The 19,345-nt window shown below is 37.2% G+C and overlaps 1 protein-coding gene across 1 annotated transcript in view; it reads right to left on the reverse strand.

Annotated features, from left to right (window-relative positions):
• VEGFC (vascular endothelial growth factor C) overlaps positions 1–19,345 on the reverse strand; it is a 78,957-nt gene that overhangs the window by 11,215 nt on the left and 48,397 nt on the right. Inside the window, exons 3-4 of the mRNA XM_065899943.1 lie at positions 18,421–18,611; positions 8,512–8,663 (exon numbers count right to left, since the gene is read on the reverse strand). Coding sequence (XP_065756015.1) covers positions 8,512–8,663; positions 18,421–18,611 — 343 coding nt within the window. The remainder of the gene's footprint in view (positions 1–8,511; positions 8,664–18,420; positions 18,612–19,345) is intronic.

Raw genomic sequence — 19,345 nt, forward strand, 5'->3', positions numbered from 1 at the left:
TAAGATTTCAAAAATAATTGCATATGAACCTAGGGCTTGACCTGCAAAGAGGATATTTTCAGGGAAGAATAAAAATTCATGTTTTAAAATGCTGAAAAAAAGGGTGGTTTCTGATCAACTGGTGCTAGACTATGTCACAGTTTAACTGGCAGGTAAATTACCTTCACATTTCTGCTCTGAAATAGTTTATTAAAATCAACATGCTATTCTGTTTATCTCTATTTTGTGTAAAGCAACAATGTACAATCTTGAAATCAAAAGGGAAATAATGAAAAATTAAAAGGGGAAAAAGAAAAACTCATGGATATTCAAGTTTCTAAGCATTAGGACTAAGGATCCATTGTAATAGATGAACAGTCCAAAGACACCCAGATTCTAAATCAAAGGTTTTCGTGGCTGTAAATCTACTCTGTTTGTTGAACAGATGAACTGTCACAAGAATGAAGTTTCCCTAATAAACCTGAGTAACTGTAACTTCTTAGAAGCAGGCATGCTTTACTGGGTATCTTAGTAAACATTGTTAACACTTTTGTAAAAGAAATAAAGGCAGTAAACAAACTCACAAATTAGCCTTCAGGCTAGATTTGTCAATTTTCACACCTTTCTTCACCCTTCCTTTTTGTCTTTCTCACCATAACATGACTCTCCCCCATGATACAGCCTCTTTATCAGGCTGAAATAATACATATCCTCTATCTTTATTAACCATTAAAACAACTCAAGGTACCTTGGCCATGGTGAGCAAGGTCTTGTCATTTCTCTACTCACAGAACTCCCTATGCTTCCCCAATACCTGTAAAGAGGCAAAACACCGCAGGCTGTGCTCAAAGCTCCAGAAGCATAGTCTCAGCATTGCCTTTGTAATTTCTCTCTACTGCTTTTACAGATTTAAATCCAGTTAAATTACTCGATTCTGTTCATTGGCCCCAGAACGTGTTATTTTCTTTAGGATACCTTTAGGAACATTGTTCATGATAACCAATTGGCTAACTAATAAATTTACCAGTGGGTAAAATTAACTGCAAGGCACTTGGCTCTCAAATGTGACATCTCTCTCCTTTGATTTTATTCTTTTCCTAATGCTTGAATATTGCCTTCCCTATAGTATGTCATAGAATAATCATGAAAAAACTCTCTCTCTATCTGTATCTATCTATCTATCATCTATCCATCCAATGGAATACTCTACAGCTGTTTAATGAACAAACCAGGCCTACAGAAATCAATATGATTACATCTATAAAACATACTGTTGAGACAAAAACTAATGGCCCAATTTTAACACAAAAATTTAAACACACAAAGGTGTACCCTATAATCTCTCGTCGTATGTTAATACATCCACCTGCTATAAAAAGAGCAAAGCACGAATGAGAATAGTACAATTTCTGCGTAGTGGTTACTTCTGAGAATCAAGGATGAAGAACGGTGACTGGGGCTTTGGGTTGTATCTTAAGTGAATATGACAAAATGTTTGTTAAATTTTGAATTGGGGCAGAAAGATGTCATTTTTTGTCCTTTACTGTATGCTTGAAGTTATTGTTTTTAATTTCAAGAAGTTAAAAATGCAGTAATGACTGCACCCCCAAAGGGATGAATTGGCTCCTAATTTAGTTGGAATCTCTGCTTTCCTACATTTTTAGTTGTGTGACACTGGGGAAAGTTACTTGATCCCTCTGATTCAGCTTCTCATGCGTAATTGAGACTTTCTCTCTCACTCTCTTGCTTACCCTCTTTCTTTCTCACCCTCTCTCTCTGCGCCTAGCACATAGTGGGTCATTAATAAATGCATATGTTATCTCTGTATCACGTCCTTCGGGTCATGGAGTCAGTCCTAACCATTCTTAAGCTTTTTCTGATATTTGATCCTCTCACCACTTCTTTCCTTCAACTCTTGTTGGCTTTTTGCAATATCTTTTGGATTTGGTAATATATTTCTCTCCCAGTTTTTATGCCTAAATTTTCTGATTGGTCTCTCTCAGTCTCGTGCTAGTCTATGATTTCTCCGAGTTTCCGAAACATTCATACTCCCCATGGTGTCATCTGCTGCCCCTCTTCCCTGCTTATGTCCCATATTTTCCTTGGCTGGTTTAATTTCTTCCAATCGCTCTAAGTGCCAGTTACCTATTGGCAGCTACCCAATGGGCATGCCCCCCCACCCCAGTGTCTCCCCAGCCCCAGATCCACTGTCTGCTGAACGTTCCACTCTGATTTCTCAGAGATGCTGCAAAAACTCAAAGTGTCCACGTAAATACTAAATTCTCCTTTACAAACCCATTCTTCCCGTGAACAGGTATTCCCCCCGTCTTTTTGAATATCATACATGCAGTTTCATCTTCAACTTCTCCCTTTGTCATCCCACACACGCAGTTGCCAAGTCATATACTTTCTTATATTTCAAATGTCTTTCCATCCCCACTTCCACTGCCTTGGTACCCACTCTTATTATTTCTCTCTTGGATTATTTCAGAAGTTTCCTCTCCACTTTTTCCAACTCCTGTTTTGCTTCTCTAATTCACGTACTACATTGCCACCAGGCTGTTCTTTCTATCATATAAGATGTAAATATCACGTCCCTACATGTGTCTTTTAGTGGTTCCTGAGCGACTGGAAGGGAAAGAGAGGAGAAGCCCATCCCTGGAATGGCGTTTGCACTTCTGCTGGCCTCTCTGGACTTCTGTAGATCCTCTCCATCACACATTCTGCTGCAGTCATGCATCCACCGTCACCTCCTCTCCTACACCAATTCCAGTCCTAAGGTTACATGTCTGACTCACTTGTGGGATTTCTTCTGGAATAGCAAACCTATCTATCTCTATAGCCTAGCACAACAGTAGTACCTAGAGGGCACATAATAACTGTCTGCTGAATGGCTGAATGAAGCAGAGCGTAATGTATTGTACACTTATTATATTAGATATGTTTGTGTATGTTTGTACTCTGGTACATAAGTTGCTTTAGTTAAGAAATTACATAATCCATTTATAAAAATCCTACGTTTCCTAGCACAGTGCTATGCACGTAGGAGACTCAACGTAAATACTCATGAATGAATAAACACCAAGTAGAAAAATCTTGGGCATTGCTTCTTAATCATAAACGGCTCCCTCCATAAAAAGAGAGTCTCCATCATTAACGGGGCCATAGAAATTCATGGAATTTAATCTGAAGGAAAATATAAGAGGAAATAATTGGAAAAAAGAGAATAATCTATGAGAACATCCATATGAACATGATAACTAACCCTTTCTGTTAGAGATACTCTCCTCCACCTCTGAATTTATGGTATTTTTTGTTGCTGCTGCTATTGAGACTTGAATTTTGTTTTGAAAATACTAGAAATGCTATATGCTATTGGGGGAGAGCTTAGGGTTAAGAAAAAGGAAAACTTGACTTTTTATCTCCTTCTGACACTTTTTTTTTTAGTTTTTAGCTTTGTATATGCTAATTACATTTCTAAGACTCAATTTTCTCATTTGTAAAATGTTAGTAAAAATAGCAGCCAATGTTTATTGAACGCTTACTGTGTGCCAGGCACTGGGCTAATATTTCACATGAATACTGACAATAAACATCATTACACCCTCATGAGTTAGATGTTATAATCATCATCATTGTTGTTCTATCACGGTGTTATAATCTTAGATTAATATGTAATATAGTGTCATGTTATTGAATAGATTGTGAGGACTATAGGTTATAAATCTTACACTGTATTATGTTATATGTGACATTTTATTGTTTTGTTTTAAAGATGAAAAAGTGTCACAAAAAGTTTATAGAACTGAGCAGAACTCAAAAGGGCTAGTGAGCAGAGGAGGAATTTTCAAACCAAGAAGCCACCTACAGCGAGCACACTCTGTGCTCCGTGGTGTGTGTCATCAAGGCCACCACCTGGCAGCACTAGTTACGAGCATGAGTGGCTTGGTGCCCAGTAATATTTAGGAAAATAAATAATAACAATAATAATATCAACATAACACACGTTGTCCCTTGACTCTGAATGTGCAGAGGTTAGGGGCAACCAAGCCCATCTCTGTCCTCTCGCACAGAACCTAGAAACATTCTTTGTCCTTTTTAGAGACTCAAGAATTATTTTATGAATGACTCATCTTGTGAATGATTCTTTCAATTACTTAGTGATATCTGTTCTTAAATAACGTAAAACGAATGATATGTTACTTATTTAACCTCATAATAATGTAAACGTAACACCAAGAGTCTGGAAAAGACATGATTCGTCTTCCTCCTGGCAGCACTGAGCGGGATTTCATCTCCACAGGAAGGAGTGCTGGGAAGCCCTCCCCCCGAAGGAATCATTATAATCTTGACTTAAAGTGTCACCATAAAGATGTTAAGACATCTACCATTTTGAACCTCAACTAATTTCAAAATTATAGTTAATGAAAGGGGTCTTTTTCTCTTGGCATTTCAAAAATCAATTTTACTGAGGAATAATTTGCATATAAGAAAATGCTATTTTTTTAAAAACCTGTTTTGTAAAAAATATTTATTTATTTAGGTTGGTCTGGGTCTTAGTTGCGGCATGCAGACTTCTTAATTGCAGCATGCGGGATCTAGTTCCCTGACCAGGGATCGAACCCAGGACCCCTGCATTGGGAGTGCAGTGGACCACCAGGCAAGTCCCAAAATGCTATTTTAAATTCACTGCCTTTTTACAAATTTGTGCACCTGTGTAACGCTCACCACCATCAAAATACAGAACATTTCCATCACCCACAAAATGTTCCCTTTGCTCAATCCCAGTCAATCCCCACCCCCTGCATCTTTGGGCAACTACTGACTGCTTTCTCTGAGTCTAGATTATCTTTGTCTTTTCTAGGGTTTCATGTAAACTGAATCATGCAGTATGCATTCTTTTTAGTCCAGCTTCTTTCACTCAGCTTAACATTTCTGAGATCCATTCACGTTGTTGTGTGTATTAACAGTTCATTCCTTTTAGACTGCTCAGTAATATTCCACTGTATGGATATACTGCAATTTGTTTATTCATTCATCTTTGATGGATGTGGGTTTGTTCCCAGTTACAGGCTAAAGAGCTTATATGAACGTCTGTCTACAAGTTATGGTGTGGAAATACGTTTATATTTCTCTTGGATAAATACCTAGGTGGGAAGTTATTGATCATATTGTGTGTATTTAAGCTCAAATAATGTTTGAGCTTAAATGTTAATCAAAACATTAGTATGTCATATGCCGAGAAGAAAAACTGTTGATACCCTCTAATGAATATCTAGTAGTTATATAGGTTAAACATTGTTCTCTCATATGAAGCTGAAGTTAAATTCTCTTAAAAATTTTTTAAAGTTATTTGTAAAAATTATTTTACTTTTGCTGGAACATGATTATTTTGAATGTTTTAAAAATTATTATATTTGTATTGTTAGTTTATATAAATTGCTAATTTCCATATGTAACTTGACATATTACCATTCTTATAAGTAAATAAATTACTTTAAAAATTTCTCAGCAAATAGTTATGTTACGTTCAATATTGATAGCTTTTACATTTTTATTTAACTTTTCACTATAACATTTTTATTTTGTCCTTTTTAATCCTACGCTGAATAAAAAAGTATGCTTTCTACTTCCTTTTAAATGTATGAAGCCCAGATATACTTAAGGTATATAAAGAGATATAAATGTGTCTGTGGTATTCAGATTTCATGGGGGAGGGGATTAGGAAAAAAATGCCTATAAAAGGATCCTTAGGGGGTGATAATGGGAAAAAAAAAAAGGTTGAATAGCACTACTCTAAAGGAAATATTTTAAAATAATACTTTGCTTTATTTTTATAGCTATATATGGGTATATAACTACATGTAAAGTTATATATAGTTATCTACTTTAAAATTATATATATATTATAAATATTACACACATACATAGATGGATATTACATATACACATAGTTATGTGCCCACTGGCTTGGAATATAAAATACATTTCTTATTGTACACAGTGAAACACACTGAAAAACACAAGAGACAAGGAAATGAATCCAACATGAATCTTAACGGTAATAATAAATCTACCCTTTAATGACTATCTCTTAGATGCTGGACACTATAGTCAGCACTGCGGAAACATTCAGTATTTCCTTCAATCATCTTTACATTTTACACATAAACAAACTGAGGTTCAGAGACATGAAATACCCAATGTTAAAACGCTAATTAATGGCAGACCTAACTCAGCTCTGCTTACTAAGACCCAAGCTCTCTTTGCTCAAACATTTGTCTCTTCTTGACCTCCAACAGCATACAGTATAGTAGTTAGAAGAATAAGTAATGATGAAAGTATGAGTAAAATACACAAATGCTATGAGATATATACAGATAAATACGTTATTTATTTAAGAAGCATTTGTTGATGAGTGTAGTATACTTGTTTAGCTCCCAAGTTTGGAGCGTGATTACCAGCTTCAACTGTAAAATAAGGCTACGTACCACCAACTTCACAGATGCTTTTGTCAGTGTTAAATGAGACAATGTGTGTTAGGGCCTGAAAGTAGTTAACAGCTCAATTATTTTTAAGCGTTATTAGCTGGACATTACAGAAGACATAAGCCTACCTGAAATACTCTCGTGATCCAGGTTCACATGCAACAGTTACAGACCCCTAAACAACCCATGCAAGGATAAAGTAAGTATAGTAATTGCTATGGGAATTCACGAAGCAAAGGTGACTGTGGTATTTGGACACGACAAAGGCAGCAGAAAGACCTTTACCTGAACTCTGAGAAATGGATACGGCTTTGGAAAGGCAGAAAAGAAAGTAAATTTATTTTAAGCCAGGTCAGAATAGAAACAGTTACAGAGCAGGAAATAAGCGTGGTATTTAGGGAACCAGACTTTGTGAAACACAGACTTGGTGAAGAATGAGAAGCAAAACAAGAAAGGAGGGCTGACACCAGAAGACAGAGGTGGAAAATCGGTGCCCAATTCTTTGAGAAGTTGGAAGTCACTGACAGTTTCTGGTCAGATGAATGAAATGATGCCTTTGAAAGCTTACTTGTGACATTATACAGCAGTTGGAGACACATTTGACACAAGAAAGCTAGTATTGAAACCACTTCATTAAATCAGAAATCCATGCAGAATGAAGTGGATCAGGGTGACAGTGTTGGAAATGAAATAATAAGTTTACGTTGGAGCAGATATCTCCCTTCTCCCCCAAAATAATCAATAGCTTTTGGGTGTGATATAAGGGAAAGAAGGAATTAATGACAACTGCGTGATTTCAAGGCCTCAAAGAATATGAAAGGCCATTACTGTGAATAATGTAGAGGTAAATAAACGGACTTAATAAATCTTTGACTTTGTACCTATTACGTCTAATATAATAATAAACACAGCTATATAAAAGGGACTTAATAAAATATTATAAGTCATCAATATGGTCAGATCTTGAACTGTAATTCTGGAAACCATCAATACAGAGATAACAACTGAAGTGCTTAGAATGGATGAGTTGCCAAGGGATACAGGTGAATAGAGCTCCCAGGGCTGCGTAAATGAAATCGCACCTACTACTTCAGGGGGCCGTTGTCTCCACTTGCATCAGTGTGAATTTATTCACAGATGCCTATAAGAATTTTTCTTTCTGTCAGTCAAATTAGGCTATCCTTGAGTTTTTCCTACGGTGTCCCTGGAAAGGTAACGCCTCCTACCTGTCACACTAAGTAAAGCAGCACAAAGAGCTCCAACAGGGAAAACTGCTATTAGCCCATCACTTTTATCGTCAAGCCCACGATAATGAAAGGTTTCTAAAAAGGTTTTTGGTAAATGTATATGTTTACCCATCAATTTATTTATACTTCTGTTACAAATGTTGGAATTATCTAAGGTTTATTTACACGCCCATTCCATATTCCCTGGCTATACTAAAGAACAAAGAGCTACATCCTAACCTGGGGGCAAAAAGTTCCTACGTCTCAGATGGCAGTGCGTGATGATTCATTATAAACTGTTCATAGAGGCAATACGTGATGCTCTATCCAGGCCCTTTATAAGACCTAATGAAGCATATGTTGCCATATACCAAACTAAAAAATAGGATGCAAAAAAAATTTGAATAACAAATGTTACTTTGATTGTTAATTTGAAGTAATATTAAGAAAAATTATTTCAAGTATTAATCAAAATTTCAGTATTCAATCCTTGCTGAAATAAAAAATATGAATCGATATACAGAGAAAAACTAATTGAGATTGAAGAGAGGCAACTGAATGCTAAGAGATGGAAAATAAGGTATTTATATTTACTTTTTGTTTTGGACCAAAAATCTTAGGCTCAAATCTTTTTAGTTTTAGCATCGTCTATGAATTTGCACAGTTGATTTCATGAATGTTGAATGTCTTCTTTTTATTTGATGCAGAAGTATATTATCGCAAATTTCACAAAAATTCTTTCAATCAACTGTGTTTACTTGGAAATAATTTTATATTAGTAGAGGATGAAGAAAAAAATAGATTTAATTCATACTCACTGTGGTAGTGTTGCTGGCAGGGAACGTCTAATAATTGAATGGACTTGTCTGTAAACATCCAGCTTAGACATGCATCGGCAGGAAGTGTGATTGGCAAAACTGATTGTTACTGGTTTGGGGCCTTGAGAGAGAGGTACTGTAATTTCAAACAACTACAAAGAAGGGACAAAAGAAGAAAAATTATATAGATGCTATAAAGCATTTTTATGGTACATGTTGGAGTCCAAAAAGAGTGAGATTAACTCTTCACGATTAGGTACTGCTGCATGACGCACGCAGGATGCTAAAGTTTTTTATGATTACAACGTAAAAACTGTTTTGCGTCTAATAAGTATCCTTTATCAGAATAGTAAACAGTCCATATGCTTATCTCATGTCACTATTATAAAGCATATTAGAATTTTGATAACCAACTAATGACTACAGAGCAGAGATGTGACAGACCAACATGTTCAAGGAAAAAAGGATTGTTTCAGAGTCCTAGATTATTCCAGGGGTTTAAAAAAATGGCACTGATATAAATATCTTTGTGATGTAAGAGCAAATCTATTGGTCACACAACCTTGAAATGTTTGGTTAAGTCCTATTTTATGTAAATTGAATACACAGACATAAAATACATAGATGTAAAACTGACTTTCATTCCAAATTAAACTTCAACCTCAAAGTAGTTTTACATTTATCTGAGATATCTTATGAATTTATTATGTTTAAAAGAAAAATAAATACATTCATTAGTAAAGGATCGTTTCTGCTATTTTGACGAAGGCATTATTTGAATATAAGTGTGAAACAGGGTAGGACATTATACATAATGGTGGATTAGAGTCTTAACATTTCGTTTAAAACCTCATTCTGAATGCCTCATTAGTGGAGAACTTCAGCTTTTCCTCTTCCTTCCACAAAAACAATGTTTTAAGTTGAATGTACAAATAAATTAGTGATTAAGTAAAACTAAGAGGATTTAAATTCCAAAGATTCTTAAAATCTAAATTATGATCAGTAATAATGGTGAAAGTGAAATCCTGACCATTACCTGCTTGATAAGATCAGTTCATAGTAATTTAATTGTAGTTAAACCATGTGTTGTTTGCTACCTTTACAGACATTTGTGTAGTGCTAAAAAAAGACAACACACCCCGGAGCCTTGTGATTCCACCCTTTGCTGTAATTTCATGCCAACAGTTGAAGATCACTGCAGATATTTAGGGAATAGACTTAGTTGCCCATTCTGCCCATGCCTACCGGGAGATTCACTGAAATGAATTTTGAAGAATGAAATATAGAAATATCTCAATTATAAATGCACATTTTCTTCACTTGAAATGTATTTCTTATATATTCACGTAAAACTTCAGCTACTTTCTTAGCCTAAGTGCCTTAGGAGGAATGGGCACAAGACAGGGCACCTTTATTGGCAACCCCACTTATAAGTTATGTGAACTTGGAAAGGTCATTTAACTTCTTGAAGCTGTATATTTCTTTAACAACCAGTAAATTCAGGGTAACATTTGACCCATTAATTCATGGGACTGTTTTAAAAATTGTGTAAGCTAACGTATATGATATGCATTTTGATTGCTGTGTAGACGTGAGTTATTATTATTTGCATATATTCTCAAGATTCTAGATGTGTTCCAGAATACTTTCTACTCTATGTAGATAATCTCAACATATGGCCTCAATGTATCCCAGTATTATCATTTTGACCAGTTTCTTCTCTAAAAAGACATTTGTTTATGCAGTTTGGATGAAAGCCTTTTATTAGGTAAAATGTCACACTGGCAGAAATCTTTTGCACAATGGATAACTATTTTAAGAGAGAGAATTCTGTACTATCTATATATACTACAGTTTTTCTACTTCTTATGACATCTCTCGACCCTACATTAAGAACCAGCATTATAGAAGAAATATAAAGTGGTTTAGAATTGCTTATTTCATTTTCACATTTATATATTTATAAATTACTTAATTAAACTCTGTCATAGTGGAAATGATAGAAAGATGTACAGGTCAGCTCAGAAAAACCTAAGAATTTATGTTTAACTGGCAATTAGATATATGTACTTAGAGCTTAGGAGAGCCCCTTAAAGGCCACTGGTATTAAAGTTGGAATTAAATTCTTGGGCATTGATGAGAATACTTGGTGAGCTCATTCTGAATGAAAACAGAACACGCCTAATAATAGAAACCTGGGCAACAGGAACGTATAAGGGGTGAAAAAAGGCACGTGAACCAGTGAATATGTTTGGGAAGAAGTCTGACCCTCCATGGAGAACCAGGAGGGGAACTGTTAAGCCAAGGGAAGCAAAAGAAAGAGAGGAGGGCTTCCCTGGTGGCGCAGTGGTTGAGAGTCCGCCTGCCGATTCAGGGGACGCGGGTTCGTGCCCCGGTCCGGGAGGATCCCACATGCCGCGGAGCGGCTGGGCCCGTGAGCCATGGCCGCTAAGCCCGCGCGTCCGGAGCCTGTGCTCCGCAACGGGAGAGGCCACAACAGTGGGAGGCCCGTGAACCGCAAAAACACAAAAAAACAACAAAGAGAGGAGAGCTTCATGAAGGTGGGTGTGGTCACAGGGTCAAAGGTCTTCAAGCGCGCTAAGGACTGAGTGGCGATAACTGGGTACCAGAGTGAGTCTGAGGTCTGGAGCAGGTGGGAATGAAGAAACAAGAAGGGTGGCCTCATGCGATTGGAAAGAAAGGGATCAGACGGGTCAGGCCACGAAGGCATTTCTGCTTACAGAATGCGTGTAATAACCACTGCAAGATCTGGCATCGTCTCAAGTGACACAAGGCAGAACAGGGCCTGATGGCGAGGGATAAGGCACTATGAGATAACAGCTAATGTAGAAGAGTGAATGATGCTTTCCCACCCCCAGACCTCAGCGGCATCTTTCCTTTCAATGACTGCTGCCATTCCAGGTTCCACCCTGGCATGGTTTCCAAAGGGGAAAGAGACCACAGTGAGTGGTAACAGTGATCGCGGACAGATTTCGGCCATTCCTGGGTGGACAGTGTCCCCATTCAGGACCTGCCCCAAAGCACCAGGTGTGTATTCAGGAACTAGGGCTTCGAAGAATGTTCTAGTGAGATGGAGATCAGTAAAATGCATATTAAGAGGCATCTTCCTGGTAAAATAAGCCTGGCGCTATACTTTCAAAGGGTGGAAGGGATTCATGTTGGTGAATACACTGACTAAAAGGATAAAGGGACAGGTAAAGAGGCACTGAAAAAATGAATCACTGTTCAGAGAACTGTTTTTTTCCTGTAAGTTGAAGATTTTTCATAGGCATTAAAACTGTGGTGCAGTTTGAGAGAAAAATTATTTCTAATTAAGGAAAATAAATATTTAATTATTGATGTCATAGAAATGTCTCTCGTTTGAGTCCAAGTAGGCAATTTGACAGCTCAATTCAGTTAATTTGATCAAAAGGAAGAAACAGGCTGAAGATTAAAGTAAAAACCCTTTTCTTCTCTTTGAAACACACCTTCCACCTCCAAATTTTGACCTGAGATTTTCATGCAGTTTCCTTAACTTTCTAATTGACTGTGTCAGTGTGGAAAAAATTTAAGGGTCCAGAGAAAGATGCTTTTGACCAATATTAAAGGGAAAAAGATTTTTGATAATTGAGTTTTATTCATCTGTTGACTTCAGAAGAATTAGAAACACCTACTGAGATGTGCTGTATGTGTGGACAGTAAGATGTAATGGTGCCAGTGCCAGCTGCTGTCACACATTAAAGGAGCCGCTCTCATTTCCCAACTCCTTTCTGCACTAGCTTTAAATGTGAGTATTGACTGACTTTTTTTTCATTTAAAGTGATTAAATACAGTTTCTACTCATTTTTAATAAGTATAATAAATTCCATTTTCTTTTTACAGACCAATTTGTGAATTTTATATTGCTATATTTAATCCCTATGTTACTAAGAATGTCTATAGCCCTTTTTCCTAATTAGATAGTATGCTCAGAAAATGTAAACTTTTTTTGAGCTGAGAAATATTAATAATTAGAATCACATTATAAACTCACATGCTTCCCTAAATAAATAAACTTTTCAAATAACTGGCAACTTCCCTTTTCTACTAGAGATATAAGAATAACCAAGATCCTAGTCTTAAAAAGAGACAGACATTAATTAGAGTCCTGCATCTGTGCTACTTCTGTGATTTGGGAAAATCACCTAACTTCTCTTAGCCGCTGTTTCATGATTTACGAAATAGGGATAATAATGGTGGTGATTTCACAGCAGTGTTGTTTGGATGATTCTTCTTCCTCTTCTTTAAAACTGAGTTGAGCCTTCATGAGAGGAATTACAATTTTTTAACTTATTTAAAATCTTTCTTTGTTCAGTTTTCAAGAACTATTTATTGAGAACCTATACGTCATCAGTCATCTCAAGCCAACAGTCATCTCAAGATAACAGTCATCAATCAATGACTCTTGTCCCTAGTTTTAGTTAAGCAAAACTAACAATGAGAGCGAATTAGGGGGAAAAAGATCTCTGTGTATGTATGATGATACTAGGTTAGAATTTTAAACACAGCAAATAGTTTACCACAAATGCTGTTGGTAAGTAAGAACCTGCAGTTTAACTCCCTTATGAAATCTGTGCTTGTCATTTATATAAAGACTGAAACCAACACAGTGACTATAATTTCCTCTCAAAAGAGTTAAGGTCTATCCAAACACATCAGTCTTTGAAACAATAAATAGATTCTTTATATTTTAATGCAGTAAAAATCCTTATATTCTTGTCAGATTGTTCTGTTCTTTAATGTGTGCACAATTGTACTCTCTATTTTAAATTTAAACTCATAGAGTGCAAAATTTATGTACTATGTTCAGCTTTAGCTAATAACTCTATGTATATACGTGCACCTAGTAAATACCAATGGATGTGTTTAGTATCATCATCCATCATTAATGGATGATGATAATTATAACTTGGTATTTTGAACATGATGATTTTCCTAAAATAGTTTTATACCATAAAGTGAATTGTTCTTGAACAATAGATGGTATTAGCTTGTATATAATTAAGCATCTAAATAATAATAAAATTCACTATGGAGACTGATGCTATACTATCAGCACATGCCTATTAAAAGAGTGGCTGGTTTTGGAGAAGATCAAAAGAATTTACATAAAGATGACATTTAAACAAAGATGGAAATTGAAAAAAATTTTTGATTGTGTAGTCAGTAAAAACTGTAATAAACAAGAGGAAATGACAAACATTTCCAACAGACAGGTCCCCATTTGCTATCTACTGGAATTCTTTAATAAGAATATTTAACAGTCCATTCCCACCAACAAGAATGGACTTCAAATAAAGCCACATTTTGAAACAATAGGTTGTTTACACCAGCATAGCAACAGTTGTAAAACAACAATTCCTAGTTCTACTTCTCTTGCAGGCTATCCAAGAAAAAGGTGTAGAACTTCCTTTTTGAGAAGATCCTGGATTACAGTTAATACCAAATTCTAGAGAATGTTTGAGTGGATAAAAATATGACACAAAAAGTGCCTTCCTTTACAACTTTTTATCTCAAAATATGACCAGTTTCTCTCCAGTGAATAATATTTCACTACCATATGTAATTTAAATATTCCAACCCTGAGTCCGTTAATTAAGTGTAGACACATCTGTAGCCCCTGGAGAGCATGGCTAATAACTGCAAAGTCAGACAGAAAAACTGCACAACATTTAAAGAAATAATCCCTAAACATGGGAAAAGACAAAAATTGAGGGTGTATTTTAACCTTTTAACTGAGTATATTAACCACATGGCCAGCTATCAAGGGTCTATGGAACTTAACTTGGGTCTGGGAAGAGAGCAGGTCCTAACAGATTTACATCTGGTATTGAATTCATTTTACATGTTTTTATAAATAAAATGTACATACAGTGCTACAATTAAAATAAAAATCCCAATTCAGGAGTTTTAGAAATACTGAATAAAACTTGTGGACATGATCAGTACATTAAGTTGGAAAAAAAATGGTATGTTTAACAGATGCATTAACTTCTGATAACTGGTATTGGTATAGAGTTCTTTTCCCACATCTGGATAAAACCTGATTTCCAACAACCGTGCTTGCCAAATATTACTTAGCTAAAGATTCAGAACAAATTGCATTCCACTTGTTAAATACATATGAATGTAATAAAGTAATCCTTCAGACTGCTGGTGTTCTGTTTAATTAACGGAAGAACTATCCCTATCGGCAGTGCAAAATAATACTTCTAAGTTTCATTCCAGAGTTGCACATTTTACTTAGGTTTAAGTGAATTTTGCAGTAAAAGACAATTTTAGGAAACACTTGAACTCCAATATGATCTGGCATGCTTTTGCTAGTCTATATGCTCATATGATTTCTTTATAAGATAACACAAACATAGAATAGCTATTTCTAAGACGGCAACACAGAATTTTAAATAATGTAGTTCATGTATGTCAGAACGAGGAAAGGAGGTTTAGGGCCCAGACTGAGCTGCTTCTTCAGTTGATACTAATGAACACATACAGTTTCTCCAGTTCTAACTCCAAGATGCCCAAGGAAAGCCCATAGATTTAGCAGCTATCTTTTCATTCCTATCTTCAGTGACACTATTCAACAACAATACCAACATTTAAATAACTTTTTGTCCATGTGTTTGGCTCAAAAACAGATGACTTTCTTCTGCTTCTACTTTGGCCATCAAATAATTTACATTCTGCAAAATCCACTTTCTACTTTTTGGTTATGTGTCTTAAACATACAATTTCTCATGAGAAAATACACTTAAAGCATATGTTTAGGAAAGAGGTCAAGAAGACATCCGATCTGTGTAACTTTTCAAAGTCACTTAGATATTAGTTGGGAAGGACTTCGGAGCAGTTGTTATGGATTAGCTCACTCTGGAATGCTCAGTGCATGTGGTTTTACTTTTCAACTCACGGCTGGCTTCCTCACACACGCTGATAACCTGTCCTTCATGGAACCCCATAAAATTTTTCTAGGAAGTTTCTACTAAAAACTTGGGTTTTACATTACTTAAGGTACATTGTTATGTGATTCTAACTGGTGACTTGTTGCCAAAAGATGTGTCTGGAATTCCTGGAACAAAACACTTTTTTCTTTCCCCTTCAGAAAATATCGGTAAGAAACTTCCTTTTATGTTTGAAAGCAAACTTCACATGCTCCCATTTATACTATATTGAAAGTATAAAAAAACAGATAAACTCAGGAAAGAGTGTTACCTGAGTGCAAGCTTTTACAAGCTGCAAAATCAGTAAAAAGGTCAAGGGCAAATGAAAACAGTGCCATCAGGAATTTCATGTCTTGTTCTCCTTGGTTTGTAAACCTCCTTGATAAACACTACTTAGTAGGTGCTTTACCACATTTGCTTAATTGAATTTAAATTCAAATCATCCCTTTTACCTTAAAAAATAAATCTGAGTGGATTCTTTGGGTGGGAGAAGGGCATGCTATTACAAAATCAAAGGGAGAAATGGGTGGGATATCAACGACTGAATCTTGGCTTTCCCTGGGTATTAGCTTCCGATCTCTCTCCTGATACAAGAATTCTCTCAGCAGCAGCAACCACATAACGGCTTCAAACCACATTCATCAATAGGTTTCCTCCCAAGTCTATAGCTGGAGATCCAATCACTGCTGTAGAATTCTAGAATTATATGCCCAGTCTTCCTCTGGTATCTCCACCTAAATACCACTCAGATGCTTCAAAACCAGCCTATTCGAAACTCTGCCTTTGACTCCAAATCTGTTCCCTTTTATTTAAGTATTTAATTAGCGCCCAGTGTTCACTACGTGCCAACTACCGCGCTGTTATGCCCCATGGTAATAACCAAACACAGCCTTTGCTTTCACGGGGTTTAGAGCCTGGGGAATAAGATAATCTGACAGACAGATAAGGTAATGATGCTATGTTGTATGGGTAATAAAGGGTGCTATCGGAGCACAGGACAGGATGCTGTGAAGGCGACGTTTATGTCTAGGCCTAAGGATGTGTAGAAATCAGCTCGATAAGTGGGGACGTGGTGGTGATGTGTAAGGAGGTGTTTCAAAGCCAGGCTGCAGTACTGGAATGACTTGGAGGTAAGAGATTTTGACATAATTTAAAGAGTAAAGGAATTGGGGTATTTGTGGAAAGCAGTTTTTGCGGGAAAGAGCAGAGACGATTGAAGCTGCAGATTTAAGTAGCAGCCAGATCACGGAGGGCCCAGGAAACCATGTTAAAGGATTTAAACTAAAGAAGACACCTGAAGAGGAGCGTCATCCAAAATATTTCACAACTTAGAAGGTTGGTATCAACCGATCAGAAGAGATGCTAGCCTGAGCAGTCCAATCAGAGAAGGCCAGCTTATCAATACCCTCGCTGTACGCTGGCTCAGTCGCAATAGGCAGTGTTACAGGAGAGTTTTGAGCAGCATCTGATTTCTCATTTAGAAAAGAAAAAACTCACTGCTTATAATGTGGCAAAGGGATTGGAGGGAAGTAGGAAGGAGGTATGACATCAGTTAGTGGGCTGGTCCATGCGTCATGCCCCAGGTGATTGACGGATGCAGCCCAGATCAGAGTGGAGTCAGCAGAATGAAGACACAGATGGGTTCTAGAGACGTTTGGAAGGTAGAGTTAACAGGAATTATTGACTGGGCTTCTGGTGAAAGCAAGAATAATCAGACTGACCAACTAAAAGAACGGCATCATTTACTAAGAGAACGCTGGAAAAAGAAAAAGATTCATTGACTTTTTTGTTTATTTGTGAGGGTGGGTGGAGGTGGGAGACAGGCCGTAACTCCAGCGTGACACAGGCTGACTCTGACCTGTCTGGGGAAAGCTGAGTCACGAGGCTGAGTTGGTTGTGCGGAAACCACGAGAGAGGTCTGAGCTGGAGATAAAGATTCGGGAGTAATCACCAGGAAGGGCAGAAAGAGAAGGTGAGGAAAGAGGGTGTGTAGAGTCAGAGGCGGGTGTCCGGAGCGGAACTCGGAAGACTAAGTACTTCCTTTCCAACTGACTTCAAACTTTTAACTCCAAAATTCTGCACATCTTTAAAAACTTGAAATGCTAAAATGAAAACTACTCCGTTGTTACACATTTTAAAGCCACTGCTATGCAGATCAGAACTTATAAGAATTGTGATTATCGCAAGTATCAAGTCTACCGAAAAAATCCAAACAAAATGTGAAAACATACACCAACAAGAAACCAGACAGACTTCAAAAATGGCATAGGTAAATCCCGATTTTTTTTTTCATATGAGCAGATAATTGGGAGGAAGCAGGTAAAATGAATCACAGCAACATCATAAATGTATTATAAAAGTAATCCTAAATTCTGTGAAGCTTGGAGGTGAAAGAAGATTAAGTACAGCTCAAGTACCATAATAATGAACAGTATTGTCTAGGACCCATGTCATACTGCTGAACTGAATTATTTTAAAATATACACAATTAAAGGTATTCAAAAAAATTTATTTTAATTCCAAAATCCCTCATGTTTATTTTCTCTAACTTTGAAAAAGATAGCGTTTTCTTTTCAAGAGACTCAGAAGGCTGCCATGCCTTTGATAGAGTTTGGCTTGAATATAAAAACAGCATCATGTTTTTAAATCTTAATATCTTTTTAAAATGAATATTACTTTCTGCAGAATATGCTACTGGCATAAGCATTTCTATTTGACCTTTAAAACGTGGCTTGGATGCCACTCTGCAAAGAGAGTTCACGAAGCATCAATTACTCTTTCGGTGATGGTCTACCATGGAAAGCACCAACTACTGGGACGTTAACTTCGTTCCCCAGAGACAAGACAAGAAAGTGTGAGCGGGACTAAGGCCCTCTGAAGGCCGCAGGGATGAAGGCGCCCGGGTGCAGGGCTCACGCAGAGCCCGGCCTACCGCCTTGCTGAGGTAGCTGGCGCTGGTGTTCGTGCACCGCTGGCCCTCGCTGTTGCAGCAGCCGCCGCATCTGTAGACGGACACGCACGGAGGCTTGAAGAAGGTGTTTGTCGCTGCTCCGAACTCCTTCCCCACATCCACGCACACTTCCCGCGGCACGCACTGGGTCTTCCTCCACTCAGTATCGATACCTGTCGGGTCACAGGGAAGGCCGTGAGTCGCACGGAAGCCGCCAAGGCGGAGACACCCACAGCAGCTGGAAGCCACTCACATTTGATTTCAGAGTGAAGAGTTAAGTACAATGCATAACTTTAGAGGAATAGTTGATGGGATCCTACATCGCCCCGTGAATTGGAATAGGATATAATCTTTAACAGAGCAGCTAAAGGTATTCTCTAAAAGAAAAAACAGCTAACATCCAGACGCTTTCTCAAAGTGAGAATAGAATATTGATTCTACGGCCCTTATGTTTGGTTTTCTTAAGAAAATGAACATTTAATATACAGATGTTTATAAAACCCACAGAGACTCGTGCTCATTTGCTATCATACGTAGCATTTTTGACGTCTCAGAGCAAACATAAACGTGTTTAATTTTTCTTTTTTAAACGGAGATGTAAATGAGAGGACGGCTTTGGTTTTGGATTCAATTCAAAACTCATTTTCAGGCAGGCGATCTGGCAACCTCGGTAGTGTCCTGGTGATAGGTACTTGAAGTGAGAGGGTATTTTCCAGCAACTGGGACATGTATCCTGAACTTAAGCTTTTTTAGGAAAGTCAAAATCTAGTCCTTTCATGCTCTCTCTTGGAATTCTGTTCCCAATGAGTCAGTGCTTTACCTATAACACTGCTGACTCTTTAAAGACTGCATTAAAAATGATGTACTTCTTGGGCTTCCCTGGTGGCGCAGTGGTTGAGAGTCCGCC

Source organism: Phocoena phocoena, chromosome 21 (genome assembly GCF_963924675.1).
Source record: "Phocoena phocoena chromosome 21, mPhoPho1.1, whole genome shotgun sequence".
NCBI classification, from domain to species: domain Eukaryota; kingdom Metazoa; phylum Chordata; class Mammalia; order Artiodactyla; family Phocoenidae; genus Phocoena; species Phocoena phocoena.